Here is an 18,046-nt window from a genome sequence, read left to right on the forward strand (position 1 = left end):
GTCAAAATATTTTTTTTTAAGGTTGTAAGGTTTCTAGCTTCCAATACCTTCCCAGGCAGTGCATTTCAGATTCCCACCACTCATTGAGTGAAAACGTTTTTTTTCCTAGATCCCCTCTGAATCTGCTGCCCTTCATCCTAAAAAGATGGCCTCGCATGATTGACCCCTCAACCAAGGGGAAAAGGTGCTCTCTATTCACCCTGACCGTACCCCTTATAATCTTATACACTTCGATCATGTTCTTCCCTCAGCCTTCTCTGCTGTAAAGAAAACAATCCAATCCTATCTAGTATCTCCTTATAGCTCAACTGTTCCATCCCAGCCAACAGCTTGGTGAACCTCCTCTGTACTCCCTCGAGTGCTATCATCTCCTTCCTGTAGAGGTGACCAGAACTGCTCACAGTACTCCAGCGGTGGCCTAATCAATGCTCTGTACAATTCCAACATTACCTCCTTGCTCTTGTACGCCGCAACTGATGAAGACAAGTGTCCCATATGCCAACTTAAGGGATCAGTGAATTACCCCAAGATCCCTCTGTTCCTCTTAGCTACCCAGTGTCCTGCCTTTCATTAAATACTCCCTCATATTGTTTCTTCGTCCAAAGTGCATCACCTTCCACTGATCAGGGTTAAATACCATCTGCCACTGCTCTGCCTATCTGACCTGTAGTCTACAACCATCTTCCTCACTATTAACCCCAACCAATCATGGTGTCATCTGCAAACTTGCTTAACCTTCCCCACATTTTCACCAATAGCATTTATGTGTATTACTAACAATAATAGAGTAGAATATCCTTCATTGTCCACGGGTACTGCAGTCCAGGAGCACAGTGAAAAGGTTTTACAATGGCTGCCTGTAATGGTGCTGTCTTAGGTACAAGTACCAAGGTACAAGTCTTGGAACCAAAGAGGAATGAAAAGAAAAGTAGTAGCATTACTTACAGTGTTTAAAAATAAGTTAGACATAGTTAAAGAATTGACATTACAGTCCGCTAAAGAATTTCAGATTGATATTACATAGTAGCAGCAGCTCAGCAAGCACATGGTCTGACTGGCCATTTCTAACCTCAGTCCAACAACTGACCCGCTCTGCTCCAAGCCTTCAGTCCACTCCACCAACACTCAGCTGCACCAAAGTATGTTGCACAGTCCAGGAACATGCTTCCCCTCATGCTCCTTCTGATCTTTGTGGTACATCACTGGACACCAGCCTCCAGGCACTCGAAAGCCTGATACTACTATCCCTTGTCACCTATGACTAAGCCAGTTTCTGGTCCGTCTCACCAAGTTTCCCTCAATTCCTCGTACTTTAACCTTCTCAGTCAGTCTCCCATGTGGTATCTTATCAAAGCCTTTGCTAAAATCCATATAAACTGCATCAACTGAACTTCCATCATCCACACACTTGATTACATTTTTGAAAAATTCGAACAAGTTTGTTAGGCGTGACCTCCCTCTGACAAATCCATGCTGACTATCCTTAATTAACCCATGCTTTCCAAGTAGGTATTACTTCAGGATTTTCTCCAATAGTTTCCCTGCCACTGATAATGCAACTCACAGGTCTGTACTTTCCTGATTCATCTCTATCACCTTTCTTAAAATGTGGAATCACATTTGCCATGCCCCAGTCCACTGGCACTCACCCCATGGCCTCAGAGGAATTAAACATTTGTGTCAGAGCCCCTGTGTTTCTTGCCTCACCTCCCACAGCAGTCTAGGATGTAGGGCAAGGGATTTATCTGATTTTAAGCCTGATAAAGCCTCCAAGATCCCCATATCCTACGTCAAACTGTGCAAGTTCCTCACAGTCCCCTTTCTGGAATTCTGTACCTATGTTTTCCTTTGCTAGCATGAAGACTGAACAGAAATAGTCATTCAACACCCTTCCAATATCCTGCAACTTCACACATCGGTTGCCCCCCCCGGTCTCTAATGGGCCATATTCTTCCCTTGGTTAACCTCTTCTCTTTAATGCATTGATAAAATATCTTTGGGTTCTCCCTAATCTTGTTCACAAGTCCTTTTTCCTGCCCTCTTTTTGCTCTTCTAATTGCTTTCTGAAGTTCCCTCTTGCACTTTATATATTTCTTTAGGGCTGCAGCTCCCTTTGGACTTGCTAAAAGTTCTACTCTTTTTCCTTCTCCAGTCCTGAATTGTCCTAGACATCCAAGGTTCCCTGGACTTATTGCTCCTACACTTCCCCAGAGGGTACATGTTTAACCTGTACTCTCCCCAGCTCCTTTTTGGATGCGCCTCTGACCCACAAGGAGCTGTTCCCAGTTAACAGTGGCTGGATCCTGCTTTATTTTAATAAAATCTGTCTTCTCCCAATCCAAAACTGACTTTTGCCAGCCGTATTTTCCCTTGTGCATGACAAATTTCAACCATACCATATTGTGGTCACTATTGCTACAATATCTCCCCACTCCTACATCGAACACTTGTTTGGCTTCTTTGCCCAGAACTAGGTCCAGCCCTGCACCATCCCTTGTTGGGCCTTCTGCGTGTTGATACAAAAGCTCCACAGGATACATTCCAAGAATTCCGATCCCTCTAAACCTTTAACACTATGACTATGGTTCTGTTCGCCGAGCTGGGAATTTGTGTTGCAGACGTTTCGTCCCCTGTCTAGGTGACATCCTGAGTGCTTGGGAGCCTCCTGTGAAGCGCTTCTGTGATGTTTCTTCTGACTAACCGCTATAAATGCCGGAGGAAAGATCATAGAAGCGCTTCACAGGAGGCTCCCAAGCACTGAGGATGTCACCTAGACAGGGGACGAAACGTCTGCAACACAAATTCCCAGCTCGGCAAACAGAACCACAACAACGAGCACCCGAGCTACAAATCTTCTCACAAACTTTGAACTATGACAATCTCAATTTATGTTTGAAATCCCCTCTTACACACCTCTGTAAATATTTGCTTCACTGTTTCCTGCTGACTCTTTGGGGGCCTATAATACACTCTCAGTAAAGTGACTGCCCCTTAATATTCCTAACATCTATCCACAAAGCTTCATTTTAATATGATTGGGTTCCTCTCAACACCACGAGACCAGAAAGGAAAACTAAAACCTGTCAAGCTTTCTGCTCCCTCTTTCTGTGCTTTTTTTGTGGGCGGCACGGTGGCACAGTGGTTAGCACTGCTGTCTCACAGTGCCTGAGACCCGGGTTCAGTTCCCGACTCAGGCGACTGACTGTGTGGAGTTTGCACATTTTCCCCGTGTCTGCGTGGGTTTCCTCTGGATGCTCCGGTTTCCTCCCACAGTCCAAAGATGTGCAGGTTAGGTGAATTGGCCATGCTAAATTGCCCGTAGAGTTAGGTAAGGGGTAAATGTAGGGGAATGGGTCTGGGTGGGTTGTGCTTCGGTGGGTCAGTGTGGACTTGTTGGGCCGAAGGGCCTGTTTCCACACTGTAAGTAATCTAATCTAATCTGCTGAAAAATGTGGAAAACTGCTTGGATTATCCACCTCATGGAGTAGTACCGTGCTTGTAGTCTATCGTGGCCTTGTAAATCATTAGGAGAAGACTGGAAAAAAAAACCTTTAAACATTATAATGGTGTTTGAGTCTACATTATGTAAAATGTAATCATATCTTTCATTAGAGTTTCGATTTAATGAAGACGATCGCAACTTATTTTTTGAGATCTGTGGGGTGAAGCCACTCTCCAGCTGCATCAGTGTGGAAGCCCAGACTGAGAATTACGTCCCCTGTCCAAAGGTCCAAAACTTTATCCATTCGCTCGTTCCATTCATCCAGAGGTGGCTGTTCCATCACGATGATTTCAGTCACATTTATGAAGATCTACAAAGTAATAATGTTGCTGCAAGGCTTAAGTCAATGATTTTCATACAGGTAAATATTCTGTTTATTAAAATCTTATACATGTAGTGATACCGGTAATGTTTATAATGCAGCACAGAAGTTCCTTTTTATAAATTCACAATTTCCAAATAAACAGGAATGCCACCCTTATTGAACAGCTAGTCACCTGCCCCTAAAGGGCGATGCTGACCAACACCAAGGAGAATTCCCTTTCTTAACCATGCCAGGGGATCTTTTGCATTCACCTCAACAGGCAATTGGAGTCTACAGTCCAGCAATTTTCTTCAAAACGTGGCTCATGCAACAGTCCCTCAACATACCAACCTTCATTGTATAATGAAGTCTTGGAAGACTCAAACTCACAACTACCGCTTGAGGTGGTAGTGCCAGCTGGCCCCAGTGCACCCCCTAGTGGTAGTACTTTTCCTTTTGTACTTACTGGTGGAAATATTTCCCATTGAATTAATCCATCTGTCTGAGACATTTCTGGTGTAGTAAATCTAGCTGTTTCCCGAACGCATCATGGTTTAGCCTTGAAACAAACACGGAAGATACCGGAGAAACTCAGCACATCTATGGAGAGCAAAACAGAGTTAACATTTCAAGTCCAGCAGTTCTGAAGAATGGTCAATACTGGTCTCAAATCATTAACCCCGTTTTTCTCCTCATAAGTGCCCGCTGAGTTTCTGCAACATTTTCTGTGCATGTTTCAGATTTCCAGCATTCGTTATATTTATTTTTATTTGATGTTTTTAACCTGAATGCCTGCTAGCTGCTTCTATTTTTAAATAATGTAAAATACAGAATTTCAAGTGATTATCCGTGGCAGTCAGATTTCTGTAGCTGTAGAAAGAAAATTTCCACAACATTTAAATCATCCACACATCTGAAGTTGGACTTTAATGTCAGAATCTATTTACAGACACCTTTCTAGTTCAATCTGATTCGCCTCTGATAAGTTGGTGTTTTGGACAAATTTTGTTTATTTCCCATTGGATACAAACTGACCGTTGGACCCAAACTCAATAATTTCTTAATGAAATCCTTCTAATTCAAGTTGATATATTAGCCCAGAGATTACTGCCTGGTGAGACTTCTACCACTGTTAGTGGGCAGTGATATTACAACTTCCTTACTGGCGAGTCCCCCCTATGGAGTTGCAGTAACGCCATTAGCCTGTCCAAGTAGACAGTCATAATAAAGAATTTTTGACACTCAAACAGGAAACAAAAATTTGCAGTTAAGTACAGAATATTTAACTTGGAAACTTTTTTTCACCCAGACAGAGTAAAAACTGGAGACATCACTTTGGGTGAAGGTACAAGTTAAAATCTACTGGAAAACCTTTTCTTTTTAAAAAAAAAATTGAAAATTAGTATCCAAACACTATTCAGTTAACAACTTGATTATAAAATTATTTCTTCAGGACCACTTACACAATTTTCATCACATTTTGTTAAAAAGTCTAGATGTATATATTTGAACAAGATATAATATTTTAGACTATTTCTGAAGGTGATGTGGAAGTGGGAAAGTTGAAATTCTCACTGATTTCGATAACTGACCACTGGTGGTGGTGGAGGGAGCAGTATTCGTTCTGCAGCCTGTAATGGAGTCATTCCTGAAGAAGGGCTTATGCCCGAAACGTCGATTCTCCTGTTCCTTGGATGCTGCCTGACCTGCTGCGCTTTTCCAGCAACACATTTTCAGTCCTGAATGATAGCTGACATTTTCGGGTTTCTACAGTAATCTACATGTGCCCTATACCCTGAGGTTGTGTCAACATCAAAGGGAAGTTACAGAAAGCACCAGCAGCTTTGCTGTCAAACCTCCCCAGCCATATGCAACCCATCATATTAATGCAATACAAGTTCTGACCTCTTTGCACCTTTAACAGCAACCATTAGTATTTACATAGCACCTTTTAACATAGTCAAAAACTTAGCAGTTACTTAAAATCATGGTTGGGTTTGAACAGTCTCAGCCTTTGAGGTGGTGCTAGTATATTGCATTAAATTGATTCTGTCCTTCATGATTTACAGAATAGTATATTAACAGTACTTATACAGAGAGTAGTGCGTGTGTGTGAAATGCACTGCCGGCACTGGTAGTAGAGTCAAATACATTAGGGACATTTAAGCGACTCTTGGATAGGCAAATGGAAGATAGTACAATGAAGGGTATGTAGGTTAGTCTGATCTTGGAGTAGGATAAAAAGTTGGCACAACATTGAGGGCTGAAGAGCCTGTACTGTTCTATGTCCTACGTTAATTTTGAACAGTAGACTGCTGTTCTGAAATATGGATCAAGGTGCATTGCTGTAGAGTGCATTAAAGCTTTCTGGTCCACCTGATTTATTCCATACATGGCTCACTTCAGATGCTAAAGCTTTGCTGTTAAGTTTCACAGTGTGCCAAGAATGGTTTTCTTTGGCTACATTTCTCCTCTTACAGACACAACACAATCCCATCCTGCCTGCCCTCAGGAAAAATCAGTAGCTGAGTTAGAAGAGGTGTTAGCAGCACTTTTGCTGCACTAGATGGCAGCAAATGGTAATTCATTCTGAATCCCATATTATTGAACAGAGAAGAGAAGCTATGACAGACAAATTTGAAAACCGCACAATGAAAGAGTTTATTTGTCTTTCATTGAGATGAATTTGATGTGTAGTTGAAGGTTTAATTGTCTTTGTGTTTGGCTTTATCACCTGTAAGAGTCCAGTGCATATGAAAATGACTGAGGGGAAGGTGGACACTTTCATGACAAATTTACTTTCAGTTACAAACGAGGCTAGAGAGATTTGTTAAGCTTTGCCCATTGATTTATTTAGATAATTAGAATTCTTCTCCCAATAAAATTTTCAAATTCATTCACATGATGGGGATGTTACTGACTGATTTGGCACTTATTTCACATTCCTAATTGCCCAGAGGGTAGGTCAGTGTCAACCACATTGTTTTGGAATTGGAGTCATGTGTAAGGACAGCAAATTCTTTCCCTAAAAGACATTAGTGAACTGACAATGGCTTCATGGTCATCATTAGAATCTTAATTCTAGATTTCTTTTTTAATTGAAGTCAAGTGGGCGGCACGGTGGCACAGTGGTTAGCACTGCTGCCTCACAGCGCCTGAAGACCCGGGTTCAATTCCCGACTCAGGCGACTGACTGTGTGGAGTTTGCACGTTCTCTCCGTGTCTGCGTGGGTTTCCTCCGGGTGCTCCGGTTTCCTCCCACAGTCCAAAGATGTGCGGGTCAGGTGAATTGGCCATGCTAAATTGCCTGTAGTGTTAGGTAAGGGGTAATGTAGGGGTATGGGTGGGTTTCGCTTCGGCGGGTCGGTGTGGACTTGTTGGGCCGAAGGGCCTGTTTCCACACTGTAAGTCTAATCTAAAAAAAAAATTCCACCATCTGCCATGCAGGATTTGAACTCAGATCCCCTGAACATTACCTGGGGTTCTGGATTATTGATCTAGTGATGTTATCACTAGGCATCACCTTCCCATATATTAAATGGCAGAGGGGGGGGAGCATTCATTCAGGGTATTGAGATTGATCATATTAAATGGTGAAGAAGGCTCGAGGGGTTGAATGGTCTACTGCTGCTATCTTCAAGATTTCTATCATTTGAGGGATGGTGACTATATCAGAGTTTAGAGTTCAGAGTTAATGTGTAACTCCCCAATGACTCCAGGAAACTATTTGGGCAGGCCCAGATTTAGGAAGTGGTCATGGGATTGAGACTGAGCCACATATAGAGGATTTCCTCAGTGCAAAGTTAAGCAGAATTTTTAAAAAATGTGTCTACAGGGACACAATAACTACCCATATTAAACTCTCAACACTGACACCTGAGTGCACAGGGTGTGGAGTTGTCCCACTCTTTATTATCCCATTTTGAGCTCAATGATTCAGAGGCATTTTCAGAAATAGGATTTGTTAATAAGAATATCCTGTGGAAGTAGAGGCATGAACCAGGTTGCTACTCCAATTCCTCAGGCTTTTACTGTAGTTGTGAAATGGGGTTGGGGCAGGTTCAGGTAGAGGAGGCAGGGACAGTTGAGAATCAAAACTGCTGTTTGACTTTCCTTCATGTTCATTTGCCTCTCCAGGTCAGTAAACTGTATCTCCATTATAAATTGACTTTGCCGGATAATTCCATTGTGTATGAGAACGAGAATATAGTTTGTCACTTAAAGGACAGTAAGGAATTCTACATCCAGAAGGATCACATCAGTTCACGCATAGATATCTGCAGGTAAACAGCATTCTCCTTTTAACTACAAGCAAGTTTTTCAAATTAAGTTGTTCTCAGGTTTCGAGGGATGTCACTTTATAGTCATAGAGAATGGGAAAAGGCCCTTCAGTCCAACCAGTCCATGCTGACCCAAATCCCATACTAAACTAGGCCCACCTGCCTGCTCCTGACTCAAATCCCATACTAAACTAGGCCCACCTGCCTGCTCCTGACCCAAATCCCATACTAAACTAGGCCCACCTGCCTGCTCCTGAACCAAATCCCATACTAAACTAGGCCCACCTGCCTGCTCCTGACCCAAATCCCATACTAAACTAGGCCCACCTGCCTGCTCCTGACCCAAATCCCATACTAAACTAGGCCCACCTGCCTGCTCCTGACCCAAATCCCATACTAAACTAGGCCCACCTGCCTGCTCCTGACCCAAATCCCATACTAAACTAGGCCCACCTGCCTGCTCCTGACCCAAATCCCATACTAAACTAGGCCCACCTGCCTGCTCCTGACCCAAATCCCATACTAAACTAGGCCCACCTGCCTGCTCCTGACCCAAATCCCATACTAAACTAGGCCCACCTGCCTGCTCCTGACCCAAATCCCATACTAAACTAGGCCCACCTGCCTGCTCCTGACCCAAATCCCATACTAAACTAGGCCCACCTGCCTGCCCCTGACCCAAATCCCTCCAAACCTTTCCAATTCATGTACTTATCGAAAATGTCTTTAAAACGTTGTAATTGTACCTTCATCTATCACTTCCTCTGGAAGTTTATTCCACACACAATCCATCTTCTGTGTAAAAATTATTTGCCCTTATGTCTTTTTAAAATCTCTCTCCTGTGTCCTGAAGTCTTGAAAGCTCCCATACCCAGCAACACCCTGGTAAATCTTTTCTGAACCCTCTCCAGCTGAATAATAACTGGGTGACCAAAACTGGACGCAGTACTCCAGAAGAGCTCTTACCAATGTCCTGTACTACCTCAACAAGACTTCCCCAACTCCGACTGAGTCATAGAGGTCTATAGCATGGAAACAGGCCTTTTGGCCCAACTTGTCCATGGCATCCAGTTTTCACAATTAATCTAGTCCTATTTATCTATATTTGGTCCATATCCCTCCACACTTATCCCATCCATGTGCCTATCTAAATGTTTTCTTAAATGAGGAGATTGACTCACCTCCTCCACTACCTCTGGCAGCTCGTTCCAGACACTCACCACCTGTGTGAACAAGTTGCTGCTGTGGATCCTTTTGCATCTCTCCCCTCTCACCTTAAACCTATGCCCTCTAGTTTTAGACTCCCCTACCACAGGGAAAAGCTATTGCTTAACTACCTTATCTATGCCTCTCATGATTTTGTATGTCTCCATAAGGTCACTCCTCAGCCTTGTATGCTTCAGGAAATAAAAATCTCAGCCTCACCAACCTCTCCTTATAACTCAAACCATCCAGTCCAGGTAGCATCCTTATAAATTTTTTCTGCACTCTTTCTAGTTAAATAACATCCTTTCTCTAGTAGGGCAATCAGGACTGCACTCAGTACTCCAAATGTGGCCTCACCAATGCCTTGTACAGCTGCAACAAGACATCCCAACTGCTATACTCAAAGATCTGACCAATGATAGCAAGCATGCCGAAAGTTTTCTTCACTCTCACCTTCTCTACCTGTGACTCCACTTTCAAGGAGCAATGAATCTGTACCCCTAGATCTCTCCAAGGCCCTACCATTGACTCTGTAGGTCCTACCAAAATGCAACTCCTTGCATTTATCGAAGTTAAACTCCATATGCTATTCCGCAGCCCGGTGGCCGAGTTATTCAAGATATTTGTGGGAAGAAGCAAAGCTGGTTATGCTTTTGCGCCCCCCCCGCACTCCTCCCCCAAGACCTTCATTAGCCTCAAAGGCTGTGTCAGTAACACCCAGGCCCTGCAAATGACATAAGGACGCAAGAACATCCCAGGCTTGACCACCAGCATGCACTGAGTTAAAGGATCCTGGCTGAGTCAGCTACACTAGGCCTCTGAGACTGTGGATAAAAGAGGTTGCAAATGCAATTGAATGCCTGCTTCTGCCCATGCTGGGCACCTTCATTAGGGTGGCATGGTGGCTCAGTGGTCAGCACTGCCGCCTCACAGCGCCAGGGCCTCGGGCAACAGTCTGTATGGAGTTTGCACATTCTCCCCGTGTCTGCATGGGTTTCCTCCCACTGTCCAAAGATGTACTTAAAAGACTGAGCAACAAAGGCAAGATTGCTAAATGCCTTTAAAACCGCTCTGTCTGTGTGTAACGCAAAGGGAAAGAAATGTAAAACTTGTTTTTCCATAGTGCTAGCTACCACCTCAGAATGTGTCAGTCTTTCACAGATAGTAAGATGTTTTTCTTGAAAAATGCAGTCACAGTTGTAATGTGGGAATTTGCACAAGGCAAGCTCCCACAGATTTGCAAATGACATGATTTGTTTTGATGATGCTGATTGAGGGATAAATGTTGGCCTGCCTTGGGTGACTGTCTGTGCAGAGTTTGCACATTCTTCCCGTGTCTCCGTGGGTTTACTCCGGGTGCTCCGGTTTCCTCCCACAATCCAAAGATGTGCAGGTCAGATGAATTGGTCATGCTAAAATTGCCCATAGTGTTAGATGCATTAGATTAGATTACCTACAGGCCCTTTGGCCCAACAAGTCCACACCGACCCTCCAAAGAGCAACCTATCCCTCTTCTTTTAGGATGTTTCCTAAAACCTCTGGCCAAGCTTATGGCCACCAAATATCTCCCATGCTTTAACGTAAATTTTTATTTAAAGTCAGGGGTAAATATAGTGTAGGGAATGGGTCTCGATGGGTTACTCTTCAAAGGGTCGGTGTGGACTTGTTGGGCTGAATGGCCTGTTTCCATATTGTAGAGAATCTAATCTAACCAGGGAAAACTCACCTACTCCTCTTTGAGACCGTGGGATCTTTACATTCACTTGAAAGGCCACATGGAACCTTGGTTAGTGTTCCATCTGAAAGACCTGGTGGTACTTCCGCATCATCACACTGAAATATCAGGATTGAAAATGTGTTGCTGGAAAAGCGCAGCAGGTCAGGCAGCATCTAAGGAACAGGAAATTCGACGTTTCATCAGGAAGGCTTATGCCCGAAACGTCGAATTTCCTGCTCCTTTGATGCTGCCTGACCTGCTGCGCTTTTCCAGGAACACGTTTTCAGCTCTGATCTCCAGCATCTGCAGACTTCACTTTTTCCTGAAATATCAGGATACCCTTTAATTCAGAGTTCCACTCAAGAGCTTCAGCTATTGTATGAAAACACTTTGGGCTTTCAATTAGAAGTAACTGATGTAGCAGGTGATCATGAACTCATATCACAGGGTTAAAAATCACGCAAAACCAGGTTATAGTCCAGCAGGTTTAATTGGAAGCACTAGCTTTCGGAGTGATGCACCTTCATCAACCACCTGATGATGGGGCAGTGCTCCGAAAGCTACTGTGCTTCCAATTAAACCTGTTGGACTATAACCTGGTGTTGTGTGATTTTTAACTTTGTACACCCCAGTCCAACACCAGCATCTCCAAATCATGACTCATATCACAGGTTAAGTCTAGTCTTTGAAACACACAACTTTGTTAATTTCTCTCCATCATCATTGTTTTTGTTTGTCTGTTTGTCTTTGCAGGGAGTTTGTAAAGTTCTTTAGTGGTGAGAGAAGAGAACTTAAAAAGGAACTTGAACATTTCCTTCAGAGTCTCATCTCCTACTTTGAGGTATTTATTTCTGTGTTCAGGTAATGTCTAGAACAACTTTAAGAATTTGAAAAAAATCTGAACTGCACCTGCAGGTTCTCTCTAGTTTTATAAACTATTATTACCCAGTCTCCTGATAACTGGGCAATTTGTTTCGCCTTGGTGCAGCTTTCAATAGAATTTCCAGAACCACAAGCCAAAGGTCATCTGTCTGAAGCTTCTGTGTGCCTTGACTACAACATGAATTTAGCTAATTGTTTTGAACAAACTTTTAAGGAATTATTCTGAAAAGGAGGAAATTAAAGTAGACAGAGGAGCCTGTGTGTAAATGATAAAGATGGTATCCTGAGTGAGGAAATTGACTCCTGGGCTATATTGCCTTAACTCTGGGCAAGAAATTCCAAATCCCATTGCCAGGACTGGTTTGTTATGTTTGCTCATATATAACATGGCCAATCAGGAGGACTATTAGCTTTGGTATCTGATGGCAGGTGCTAAAAGGGACAGAATTTCCTGGTCAGCCATAACATACGAAGTTAGGTGGACAGGCAGGTAGTACTGAGGAAGTGGGGAGGCTGCAGAAAGATCTAGACAGTTTGGGAGAGTAGTCCAGGAAATGGCTGATGGAATTCAACGTGAGCAAATGCGAGGTCTTGCACTTTGGAAAAAAGAATAAAAGCATTGACTACTTTCTAAACGGTGAGAAAATTCGTAAAGCCAAAGTACAAAGGGATCTGGGAGTGCTGGTCGAGGATTCTCTAAAGATAATCATGCAGGTTGAGTCCATGATGAAGAAAGCGAATGCAATGTTGTCACTTATCTCAAGAGGGTTGGAATATAAAAGCACCGTTGTGCTACTGAGACTTTATAAAGCTCTGGTTAGGCCCCATTTGGAGTACTGTGTCCAGTTTTGGTCCCCACACCTCAGGAAGAACATACTGGCACTGGAGTGTGTCCAGCGGAGATTCACACGGATGATCCCTGGAATGGTTGGTCTAACATATGAGGAATGGCTGAGGATCCTGGGATTGTATTCATTGGAGTTTAGAAGATTAAGGGGAGACTTAATAGAAACTTACAAGATAATACATGGCTTGGAAAAGGTGGACGCTAGGAAATTGTTTCCGTTAGGCGAGGAGACTAGGACCCGTGGATACAGCCTTAAAATTAGAGGGGATCAATTCAGAACAGAAATGCGGAGACATTTCTTCAGCCAGAGAGTGGTGGGCCTGTGGAATTCATTGCCGCAGCGTGCAGTGGAGGCCGGGACGTTAAATGTCTTCAAGGCAGAGATTGATAGATTCTTGATGTCTCGAGGAATTAAGGGCTACGGGGAGAATAAGTGGAATTGAAATGCCCATCAGCCATGATTGAATGGTGGAGTGGACTCAATGGGCCGAATGGCCTTACTTCCACTCCTATGTCTTATGGTCTTATATAGGAGCAAAAGCAAGCCATTTGGCCTATCAAGTCTGATCCACCATTCAGTGAAATGATGGCTGATCTGATAGTCCACATGTCCACTTTCCTGCCTTTTCCCTCATGATCTTTGATTCTATTACTGATGAAAAATCTATCTCGGGTTTGAATATACATAGTGACGCAGCCTTGACAAATGAAGAATTCCAATAGATTCATTAACCTCTGAGAGAAGAAACTCCCCCCCATCTCTATCTTAAATGTGTGAACCCTGATTCAGAAGTTATGCTGTTGGTCCTATTCTCTTCCAAAATGGAAAACGTTAAAAATCACATAACAAGCTTTCAGAGTGCTGCTCCTTTGTCAGGTAGCTAGTTGGGCAGGATCATAGGACACAGAAGTTATAGGAAAAGATCATAGTTTCATACAACTGATGTGATGTATTGAACAAACCTAGATTGCTGTTAAATCTTTAATCACTTAGAATAGGTTTGCAGGTTTCGATTAATTAATATGTAAATCACAGAATGTCTTCCAAGAGATAACCTAAGGTTTTATTTTAAAACAAGGTGATATCTCAGCTCAGACAATGCATTAAAGGTGTGAGGCTAGAGTCTGTCCATATCCCAATCTTGAGTTAAACTGGTTCTATTTCCAAAGTGGAATTTATAAAATGTCACATGGACTGACTGCCTACAGATTGTGCTTTTTGAACAAAATTGGACATAACTGCGAATACAAATCTGCAAATGCAAATTCACCCCATAGATCTGTGTGTGTGTGTGTGTGATATGAAGTATATGCCTTTGACAGGGTGTTTGTGTGTGTGTGTTTGTGTGTCTGAAAGAGAGCATGTGTATGAGAGAGGATCTGTGAGTGTGATTGTGTGTGAGAGTCTGCATCTATCCTGTGAAGTCCCCTAGGAATCATGTAGAACACAGTCTACTGCAGCACTTTGCCAAGAGATATGGACCAATTCAATGGCACATGAATTACAACGATTCACTCCCACCTTCTCTAGGGGCAACTGGGGACAGGTAGTAAATGCTGGACCAGCCAACAATGCCCACATCCCATGAGTGAATTTTTAAAAATGAAGTCTCAGGCCTTGAAAAAGATTAACCGTGAGATAGGACAAAGAGAAAATTACTTTTAGCAGCAAGAACGAAATGTTGTAAGTGTTAGAAAATACACAGCAAATCAGGTGGTATCAGGAGAGAGAATAACAAAGCTAAAGTTGCAGGATGATAACCTTGCATCAGAAATACCAGGAATCTGATGACTAACCTAATTCATTGTGTAATATGATAATCTCCTACAGATGTACACAAATGATTGTGCTAAAATGGACACAGCAATTGTAACAAAATTGCTGGCAGATTCCCATGATAGGGTTAAACAATTCAGATTCCCTACAGTGTGGAAACAGGCCCTTCAGCCCAACAAGTCCACACCAACCTTCCAAGGAGTAACCCACCCAGACCCATTTCCCCTACCCCATTACTTTTTACATTTACACCTGACTAATGCACTGACCTACACATCACTGAACACTATGGGCAATTTAGCATGGCCAATCCACCTAACATACACACCTTTGGACTGTGGGAGGAAAACCACACAGACACGGGGAGAATGTGCAAACTCCACACAGTCAGTTGCCCAAAGCTGGAATTGAACCTGCATCTCAGGCACTGTGAGGCAGCAGTGCTAACCACACTGAGCCACGGTGCTGTTTGAACACTGACATGTGGAATGCATTATCATCCTTTCCAAATCTTTCCCTATCCCCAGGATGAACCTGCGCTGAAAAAGTTTTTACAGAAGGAGGGTGTTGAAGAATTGCCAGAAGATGAAGAGAAATGGGAAGTTCCCAAGGCTTTAGAGATCAGACCAGAACCACCACGACCTCCAGGTACTGTTTAGTGCTTGATAATCTTGGAATCTGTCTTAAGGGAAGGGACAGGCAGATAGGTTTTGCTTTAAATTAGGCTAGAAATCATTCAGTCTGACCATTTGAACAACTTTAATAACCTGTAAACCAAAACTTGACAGTGGTGACATTACACTGGAGCTAATCCCAAATCTTTTGACTGGGTATTGATTTTGTAGATTAAGCTCCAGTAAGTACTTTCATATCCTTACATTAAAGGTGTAATTTGAATGTGAGTATTCTCTTTTGAATATATTTGTTTTTTTTAAAAACACCTCTTTAACAGGTCCCGCAGATACAAAGATATTGTTAGGGAAATGATTGAAATCCACATGGGGTGCAGTCAGGCAAGTGCACCATCAGGCACAGCTGCCAGGCAAATGTGGATGGACGTACTAATGAATCCTGAGGGGATTGAAATTAGCTCAATAAATTTTTTCCATCCTGCAACTGTTGCTGGGATATATGTGACTCCAGCTCCAAGGAAGGATTGTTCTCCCTCCTTGCAGGTGCAGCACTATGCTTCTAATTGTTAACGGCCTTTTGCACCTACAATCTCAAATGAACTTGTTTCTCACTCCATTATACCATGTTCCGAGCTACTTGTGTTGCATGGGCTGTTTCAGGTTGACCCAGACGGATATTCAAACACCGGGGAATAGAGGGTTCATCCTCATCAACAATAGCACTCACTGAACAGTCTGGTGAATTTGGGTCTTTGCTTTACCATACAATGAGCTGGCCAACAGAACGTCGGGGTGAATGATCTTGGATTGTTTCTGTACCATTTTGAGTTGTATATTGCCAGAAAAGGTTTGGGAATTGGTTAGTCAGGCTTCCCAGCTGTATGAATCAATAATACAGGGTGTGGTTAACATGAAAACTTGCAAACTGTATGTACTGAGTGACTACTTTCTCCAATTCTTTTCACATACAAAGCACCGATTCCAATACAAGACAGAAAGGAAAACAGTAAAGAAATCCTGGAGGGCAAAGACAACAAAACTGATGGAGAGAAGACTCTGGCTAGCTGGCCTCCCAAAGCATCCCTTCATAATTACACTGATGGAACATCCAGTAAGAAATGCCTGTGTTCATATGGGTGCAGGGGAAAGACGTCCCGTTTAGGAACTACAGTAACTTGGTTTTGTGCTGAGCAATAGGAGTGAGTTTCATGCTGTGGAACAGATAGTAAGATTGAAATTCAACTAATTTATTGTCACTTCAATCCTGAATTTTTAGAAGTTGAATTTAATGAGTGTTACATCTGGAAATGTGATGCTGAAAGGGCAGCAGTAACCCCTTAAATGGTAACTCTCAAAAAACAACTGGATACAGGTCTTGCAAAAGGAACATCGCTGAGCTATGGGGAAGGAGTTAAGGGAGTAAAACTAATTAAGATAGCACTTTCAAAAGTGTCAGCACAGGATCATTCAGTGTGGGCCAAAGCATCTCCTGTGCTATGATTTTAAAAAGACCTGTTATAAATTAGAAACAAAACAGACAAAAAAAGCTTGGAATGAAAATAAGTCAGATAGGATCTGAAGAGAAACTGGGTTCATTGAGTTAGAGAGCATGGAAACAGACTTTTCGGTCCAACCAGTCCGTGCCGAACATAATCCAAAATGAGTCCCACTTATCTGCGTCAGGCCCCTATCCCTCCAAACCTTTCATATTCATGTCCTTATCCAAATGTCTTTTGAACATTGTAACTGTACCCACATCCACCACTTCCTCAGCAAGTTCATTCCACACGCGAACCACCCCTTGTCTTTTTTTAAATCTCTCTCCTCTCACCTTAAAAATGTGCCCCCTTAGTCTTTAAATCCCCACCCTAGGGAAAAGACAACCACCATTAACTCTATCTATACCTCTCATTATTTTAAAAACTTTTGTAAGGTCACCTCTTGACATCTTATATTCCAGTGAAAAAAGTTCCAGTCTATCAAACTTTCTTTATAACTCCAACCTTCCATACCCAGCAACATTCTGATGAATCACTTCTGAAACCACTCCAGCTTAACAATATCCTTTCTGTAACTGGCGGTCAGAACTGGGCATGCTATTCCAGAAGATGTCTCAGTGATATTCTAGCTGAAAATGTGTTGCTGGTCAAAGCACAGCAGGCCAGGCAGCATCTCAGGAATATTCTATACAACCTCAACGTGACTTTGCAACTCCTGTGCTCAAAGCAATAAGGCAAGTGTGCCACATGACTTTTTAATCACCCAGTCTACATGTGATGCACTGTTCAAGGAATTAAGTACCTGAATCCCTAAGTCTCTTTCTGTTCTACAACACTACCCAAGGCTCTACTGTTAATTGTACAAGACCTGCCTGTGTTTCTTATACCAAAATGCAATACGTCGCATTTATCATTATTACTGTTTCAGTAGATGCCAATAATATGATGAAATACAGAACAGGTGAGAGCTGCATTTGGTGAGTGTTGTGTGAGGATGTTTTAGTTTAAACCCTACAGGTTGTGATTCTACTCAGGAAGGTTTTTAATCCAATGTGATTTCTCCTTTCCACAATGTTGGAATAGTGTAAACTATTAAATAGCAAACCTGAACTAAAAAAACACACACAGCAGGAGGGTGATGGTAGGTCAATCACCATCTGTAGAGAGGAAGGACGCGATGTGGCATTTTATCAGAAATTGCGAATCTAGACTAACTTTATCCACTTAAAGATGACATTGATCTTTGGAGAGGAGGTTCCTGAAGAAGGGCTTATGCCCAAAACGTCGATTCTCCTGCTCCTTGGATGCTGCCTGACCTGCTGCACCTTTCCAGCAACACATTTTCAGCTCTAATCTCCAGCATCTGCGGTCCTCACTTTCTCCTAGAGGAGGTTCCTGGT

The 18,046-nt window shown here is 42.7% G+C and overlaps 1 protein-coding gene across 1 annotated transcript in view; it reads left to right on the forward strand.

The window, feature by feature from the left end:
* Positions 1 to 18,046, forward strand: part of wu:fj29h11 (uncharacterized) — a 153,603-nt gene that overhangs the window by 120,157 nt on the left and 15,400 nt on the right. Inside the window, exons 41-45 of the mRNA XM_060844678.1 lie at positions 3,613 to 3,863; positions 7,944 to 8,089; positions 11,763 to 11,850; positions 15,043 to 15,163; positions 16,121 to 16,258. Coding sequence (XP_060700661.1) covers positions 3,613 to 3,863; positions 7,944 to 8,089; positions 11,763 to 11,850; positions 15,043 to 15,163; positions 16,121 to 16,258 — 744 coding nt within the window. The remainder of the gene's footprint in view (positions 1 to 3,612; positions 3,864 to 7,943; positions 8,090 to 11,762; positions 11,851 to 15,042; positions 15,164 to 16,120; positions 16,259 to 18,046) is intronic.

The sequence above is a fragment of the Hemiscyllium ocellatum genome, chromosome 25 (assembly GCF_020745735.1).
Source record: "Hemiscyllium ocellatum isolate sHemOce1 chromosome 25, sHemOce1.pat.X.cur, whole genome shotgun sequence".
In the NCBI taxonomy this organism is placed as follows: domain Eukaryota; kingdom Metazoa; phylum Chordata; class Chondrichthyes; order Orectolobiformes; family Hemiscylliidae; genus Hemiscyllium; species Hemiscyllium ocellatum.